Genomic DNA, 7,412 nt, shown 5'->3' with positions numbered 1-7,412 from the left:
CTCTATATATTTTAACTGGAAAAGTTGGGGGTCATCTTATATGCCCAGTCGTCTTATACGCCAGAAAATATGGTACTTAATTTGTTGTCAAGTCTTTCTCCAAAACTGAGCAAGTATATAGTTACTAATTATCTACGAGGTATGTGCTATTACATATAAACTATCTCACTAAAACCAAAGTGTGTTGTTTGAGAAAAGAAAAAGGGGTAAACAAACCAGTGCACACATTTCAAAAACATCTGGAGCATTTCATTAAAGACCACAGAGACAGCAGTTTTTTTAAAAATGTATATTCAAAATATCTTTATATAAACAATGTCAATACTACAGAGTAGTATCTTAATACAAATCAGTTCAATATTAACTGTTAAACTTTTATTATAAATTAAAATTTCTTTACAAAAATTGCACATAATAAATTGACCACTCTTTAGGTTCTGATGCACTGGCATTTGCAAAAGTAAATTTAATCTTCAAGTTTAAGTCTCTGCCACAAGTCCAGAATGCAGCAAGGGCATTAAACCACCCTCAAAGTTTTGAAGTGCAAAAAGCATACTTGTGACCATGGCAGTTACTTTCCTTAAGAGCGGCTGCTTTTGTTCTAAATCCTGCAATGAAAACTAATCTTCAAAATGAAACAAAAGGGGATTTGGAAAGGGGAAGGGGAGGACAAAGTGGACTCTTTTTAATGTAAACACAAACCCCTGTCATTAGCCCCGAACACAGATCTCTCAGGCATCAGTCGAGCGTCAAGTGAAATCAGGGAACAGTACAAAAGAAAGAAAATGAAATATTGAAAATAAAATTAAAAAAAAAAAAGAATTTAACACGTTAAGTCTTGTCATTGAGGTGAACTATACTTACGTACATGATGTTATGAGAGTCTGGCAGGGCCCAGAAGCAGGCCATACAGGGAATTCGTTTATCCAAGGAGGCAGCCAAGTTAATTGTTTCCAGGTTGAAGGAAAGCAGACCAGAGACTTGATATGCTCAGAATTGCTCATCTGCTTTACACAGGCCTAAAGCCAGAGATCAGCCTGAAGAATCACTGAAATTATTTTGGCATTTAATAGGACTTAGCACTGACTGCACCCAGTGTTCAACGTTTCGTGCATTCTGTTCTGTAAGTGTTTAAATTTAAAAGCTCATCTAGGCTGACTCCAACCTCTTGACACTTGGAAACTAGTTTTCTCAGGTTATCAGTTTTACCTCCTCCTGATGCTTCAAACAGGAGCTGCTGTAAGAGATGGGGAAGCAGACATAAGATTTAGCCAGAGCTTGAATATCACCACATCTATGGACATGGGATATAAAGAAAATTGAAACGAAACCCTAAACAGAAACATAAGTAGAAAACATTACATCTTTCCACAGGGTTGCACAAAGTGGTAACTTCTGAAAGGCTCTCTGATATAAGTGATGGACCTGCAAAGGAAAAACAAAAAACAGTTCAATGTTATTTCAACATAAACCAGATTTTGGATCATAATTACTTTTTTTCTGTCTCATATACCTGTAACACAGGTTAGGTGTAGGAAAATTGTTGGGTATAATCACTCAGAACAACTAAGGGTTAATTTTGTAAACAGTTAAAATTGGTTTATTACATGATCATCATCCTCATACAACCATATGTTGTCTTTAAAGTAGTGTACTGATCAAACCATTTAAGAATTTCTAGTCCATATATATGAAAACAGAGCATTGTTTATATGAAATCCTAAGTTACTCCCATGGTTTTTAGAAAGATGTCAGTGTATTAATGATCCAACCCAATATCTATTCATATGAGTACCACTGTAATTAACATGGAAACAGGATTTGTGTTACCAAGGAACAGCAATGTCCTGAACATGCAGAACCCATACTGTGCCATAGCTAATGCAGGTCCCATAACCAAACAGGGGTGAACTCTCCAGACACCAAAAAGGAATCTGTGACTTAGAAGAAAGGGACCCAAACAGAAGATCTTTCAATGTTGCTCCCAGTGTGGGAAGAGACACAGTGGGATCATTTGCATGTAGAAATAAGCAAGAATCCAAGTTGGATTCAGTAACTTCAACTGGTCCAAAGAGTCACAGCTAGTTTACTAACAGGAACTGGCCACAGGGAGACCACAATTCCCTTGTTGCAACAGCTCCATTATGCTGCCAGTCTGTTTCCAGGGACAATTCAAAGTGTTGGTTCTTCCCATTAAAGCCCTAAACAGCTCAGGTCCAGGTTATTTGAAGGACAGTTTTTCCTTTATGAAGCAACCTATGCTGTGAGATCTGCTAGGGAGCCCCTTTTATCTGTCCCACTGACCTCACAAGTACATCTGGTAAGAACATGGGAGAGGGCTTTTTCAGTGGCTGTCCTCAGGTTCTGGAAGCCCCTTCCCATAAGTTAGACTGGTACATTTTCTACTTTCTTTTCACAAACAAAGACTTTTCTATTCCAACAGGTATTTGATGAATAATGATATAAGGCCCATATTACACAGTGTGCTGGATACTGGTAACTGCTGTGATGGTATGTGTGTGTATTTTAATATGTGTTTTAACCTGGTTTTTGTTGTAAGCCCCTCTGATTCCCAATCTAGGGGGAAAGTAGGATATAAATAAATATAACAAAAACAGCAGCTTCTGTTTCTCTTGTCTTTGTCTCAAGCAAAGAAACTAGAGGGGCACAGAATAATAGTTAACATTAAATATGTCCAAATCCAGGACTGTAAGCCTGGATTTAAAACTGGCATTACCCATAATGCCAAGTTAGGGCATCATATGACTATCCCTTCCTAGTTTGTTTACTGCTCTCATAAAGAGAAGAATGAAGAGGCACTTTGTGTTCACTGTGTGTTTTTAAGGCAGGATTCTTGGTTCAGGGTTATATGTAAACAGGATAGTGGCCCAATTTCTGGAATACTGGAAAGAAGGTAGCTGACTTCCCTGTAAAAAATAAGAGTAATGATATTCCTATACTTTAAAGTGCTTTTTATTTTTATTTTTTAAAAAAACAAACAACAGTAAACATGCAGATGAGGACAGAGAATGTGTGACCTTCCAGGTGCTGTTGAACTGCAACTCCCAGGATCTCCACAATTGGCTGTGCGCTAGCAAGGACTGAAGGGTACTGCAGTCCAACAACACTTGGAGGTCCTTATGCTCCCCACTCATGAATGGGACTTATTTATTGAACGCAAGTTAAATTAAGATTGTTTAAAGGCATTTTTAATCAGGCTTCCTTACATACCTCTCTCTGTCCCTTTAGAAAGCACTCGGCAGCAATGGCTCTAAGGGGAAGAAATAAAAATGACTTATTTTTGCAGAACATTCAATATGTTTATGTGCAGAACACTGAGTATGGGATGGAACTATAAAAGTCCTGGAAAGTAACAGACTAATTCCCAATGATGGTAATCTATAGTGAAGAGACAAAAGAAAAAGAATCATTTCATAAACAATCTTACATGAGCAAGACATTTCAGTTGTTCCCTTTATGTACAAATACTGCAGACAATGATCAGTTCATCACCACTGGATATTGCTATTATGATATATAAAGGGGGAGGGTAAAAAGGAGGAGGAAACAGAAGTCAATTTAGATAAAACATGCCAAAGCAGCAACAAGACAATTTATCAATACAGTTTCCTTACTTATATACACAAGAAATACTTACTTCTGAATTATTTTGGTATGGGGAAGCAAGGGTCTTCATTTTATAACAATACTGCCAGGTATCTTTCTAAATCAAAGTTTGTTGAAAGACTGCAATTCTGGAAAAACCCCTTCTGGCATGAAACCAATCTGAGGGCTATTTCAGACTTATCTTTATGAAGCAAAGCTTAATCTTTTTTTAAAAAAAATCTATGGTAACAGGTGTATGACTGTTGAATTACATTTTCCAGATGTCCAGGCATGTTGGGATATTATATGTAAACATCTTGGCTTGAAGCTTCAGAATCTGGACATTGCTCTCCTCCCAATATTGTTGTAGCAGCCTGCAATGACAAATGAGCATAGGGAAGCATGCAGTAACCACTAACTAAACATGTTAAGCACTACTAAACAGCTTAAAACTTCAGTTTTAAGTGAAAACATAGGTTTCTAATATGAAATGTGAAGTTTTAACATCAGATCACATCCTTCCAACCCAGTAGTTCATTAAACCCTTCAATAAGGACTGTCGTCTGGTTTTAAGTAACAGTTAACGGTAAGAATCCAACCGAAGCTGCTTGCTCCTTTAATTCCATTAAACTTCAACAAGACAAATCGTTCTTTGGGACCCATCTTAAAGTTTGTTCTGGAATAAGCTTTAAGTTGTTAAAAATATACAGTTGGCCCTCCATATCTATGGGTTCAAGCATCCATGGCTTGAAAATATTCCCAAAAATATATAAATTTCAATAAGCAAATCTGAATTTTGATATTTTATATAAGAGGTACTATTTTATTGTGTCACTGTATATAATGGGACTTGAGCATCCTCGGATTTTGTTATCCACAGGGGTTCCTGAATCCAGACCCTAGCGGATACCAAAGACCCACTGTAATGTACTAATTGTGTGATTGTACAGAATAGCAAATGTGTGGTTTCAAACGTTTAGGGATGAAACAGGTACCTGTCATGGTACCAATCTAAGAATACTTTATTACAAGACTGAAGATTTTTGGCTATTGCTTGATACTACTGATGAACACTTTCCTAAGTATAAATTAAGCTGAAACCTATGAAGTACATGACATTCCTACAAGTATACAAAATTCCTAAAAATTCATCTTATGGAATATTTCATGAAGTCTTCTTACTCTATCTGCTGGAAGAGATAACACATTAAAAAAAAGTAACCTAATAAAAGCTTTTCACAAATGAACATACTAAGTTACCCTAGGTTCCTCAAAATCTCAATTACATAAACATCACTTGTCTACTTTAAAGCAAATTAAAGTAAAACGCTACCTAATAATTCAGAAGGCTATAACAGATTGAAAACAGTACTATATATTTTCTCTTATGATTTAGTCACCTTATGGTATTAAATGAGGGATGTACTAAGTTGTTTGACAAAGGGGCGAAACCCCATTTAGGCTGGATTGGGTCCGCGGCAAAGAGATGCGCAATTCCAATCCAGCCACCTTCCACCACATATAGGAGCAGAAAAGATCCGCTCCTATTTGGTGCCTCTGGAGCCAGCTTTTCGGCAACTCTGGGGCAGGTGGTGTCTAAAAGACACCCCCCCAAGCTGTCGAGACATCGGCTTTGCTGGGCTGTCTGTTTCAGCCCTAAAGTATAACACATAAAGGAATACGATGAACAGATGAAGTATCAGCTTCATTATAAAATATTATCAGCAACTAATTTTATAGATTTGTTCAAAACTATTTGATTAGGCCCAGCATTAGGAAGACTGAATCGTGAAAAGAAGGAAAAACTCTAATAACTGTTCTAACACTCTATCTTAAAACCCCCATAGATTTCATCAATAGAAAAGCTAATCTTCTCATGATTAACACTAGCAGCCTCCACCAAAATCCTGTGATTCGTTCAATGCTGTGTGCAGCTCATCATGATTTGAGCCTGGGTAAGCCCATTTAAAATATCTGGTTTGTACAATCTCATTACCAAAACATAAAAGAGGGTATAGGTTATTAAATTAACTTTAAAGCCTCGCTTCTGAAACCTTGGATTAATACTGGTTTATTTAGGAAATGATAAAAATTTGTTTTACTGTAGGACTTCTGGGTTCAAATGTAGTCCTCTAGGCCATTCAGGAGGAGGGGGGAGAAAACACACGAGTCCAATATTTTGCTTGGACATATCCATACAATAGCGCTTAGCGATGTGATGCATTTTCTTATGACCCTGTTGAAGATTCTTTGATTCAAGAATCAGCTCCCCATCACCACCAAACCAATGGGATAGCAACTGGGAAAGCATTTTCACCATTATTTTAACAAACATTTTAAATTGTAGTCCTATACACAAGCCCCACTGTATTCAACAGGACCTATTTCTGAGAAGAAACAGACTGGTTTGCATGACTTATATCGTAAGTATGGAAGGAATGAACAAGGAATATCTAAGATGAAGTCTATATATAGCTGTAATACATGATTAATAATGGAGATGAGGAGAAAACATGTTTTATGCTATCTCTGTTTTAAAAAATAATCAGTGAATATAGATTGGATTTCTAAGTTTTTCTAAAATTTAAAAGAAAAATACCAGTTATGTATTTGTTCCTTTTGTTCTGAACAACTCATTTCCAGATCATATCTTTTAAAATCTCTACCTGACCACTGATAAGTAAAACACAAAGACAGACAGACAAAGGAAAAATAAGTACCCCACTAATATTTTCTTACCTGAATGCAAGTCCAGGATTAGCAGGCATGGTACAGGACAATCGTTCTAAGACTTTGGAATGCTGAGATTTTGGAATACAACTCAGATAAAAGGAAATCACCTGTGAAGATTCGTTTTTGAGAAGTCAGATAATTCTATTTGTTGACTTGTGGCGATTAATCAGACACCAGTATGTACTCTTTGCAATTCAGATAGGCAGTGAATAGTACCCCAAATAACAGAGCAAGAGTAACACTGACAGAAAACAGAGAGCAATGATAATTACTTGCAAAAAAGCCAACCAAACTTATAAAACTATATTACAAGCTTGTAATGTATATTAGAGAAGCCCCCAAAATTTGTTATCATATGATAATTCAATGTAACAAATTGCCATTCAAGATTTTTCAAAAAGTCCTCCACATAGGAAGTTGACATGAAATGTGTGTAAGGAATCCTACATAGCCCAGAAAACACATTGAGATGGCAAATCTGGAGATAATCAACCATTTCACAGTTCTTCTTCAGTCCAACAGCTTTCAATTCAAATAATAATAATAACTTTATTACGGCCATTTGGCCAGCACAACAATTCAAATAGCAATTTTCTTCTCCTTCATGATTGGTTTATCTTTGTTCAGTAGCATACAAATCAAACAGGCATTTTCTTCTCCTTCACAAATGTTTATTTTCTTCTAGTATGTACTGTCTGAATCCTGTGATAGCTTTATGCATACTGCTCTAATGAGGTGGTTAGGTACAGTAGCAAAGTTGACTGACCTCAGCTGACACCACAATGCAACTAACTAGCAAAGTGACCTGCCTGCACAACATTGCCACCCAAATGTAGACTGCAGCTTTGTTAATATGAAAACTTCTATGCCCTCTATTTCACTTTTGCTGTCTTGTGACAGAGAAATTTGTGTATATCGCCTAAGACAGGAGGCAAATCTGAGTAATGTCTGGATTTAATAATATCCAAAATGGGGAATCAATTGTTATCCCAAGCACTCTTGGCATAACTGGAAACTTGTATGATACCTCAGTGTCAGATTCTTTTGAGTATGAGCCTCTTTCTGAGCTCCAT

At 36.6% G+C, this 7,412-nt stretch overlaps 1 protein-coding gene across 3 annotated transcripts in view; it reads right to left on the bottom strand.

Moving 5' to 3' along the window:
• Window positions 1-261: 261 nt before the first annotated feature.
• Window positions 262-7,412, bottom strand: part of ZFC3H1 (zinc finger C3H1-type containing) — a 57,411-nt gene continuing 50,260 nt past the window's right edge. For 2 of the 3 annotated variants that reach the window (XM_042468009.1, XM_042468010.1), the window contains exons 31-35: window positions 6,346-6,446; window positions 3,879-3,980; window positions 3,232-3,271; window positions 1,363-1,425; window positions 262-1,237 (exon numbers count right to left, since the gene is read on the bottom strand). In XM_042468009.1, coding sequence (XP_042323943.1) covers window positions 1,100-1,237; window positions 1,363-1,425; window positions 3,232-3,271; window positions 3,879-3,980; window positions 6,346-6,446 — 444 coding nt within the window. In that variant the 3' untranslated portion in view covers window positions 262-1,099. The remainder of the gene's footprint in view (window positions 1,238-1,362; window positions 1,426-3,231; window positions 3,272-3,878; window positions 3,981-6,345; window positions 6,447-7,412) is intronic. The other variant, XM_042468011.1, reaches the window with a different exon arrangement.

The sequence above is a fragment of the Sceloporus undulatus genome, chromosome 5 (assembly GCF_019175285.1).
Source record: "Sceloporus undulatus isolate JIND9_A2432 ecotype Alabama chromosome 5, SceUnd_v1.1, whole genome shotgun sequence".
Classification (NCBI taxonomy): Eukaryota; Metazoa; Chordata; class Lepidosauria; order Squamata; family Phrynosomatidae; genus Sceloporus; species Sceloporus undulatus.
Note: the sequence above shows the minus strand (reverse complement) of the source record. Positions and strands in the feature narration are given on the sequence as shown.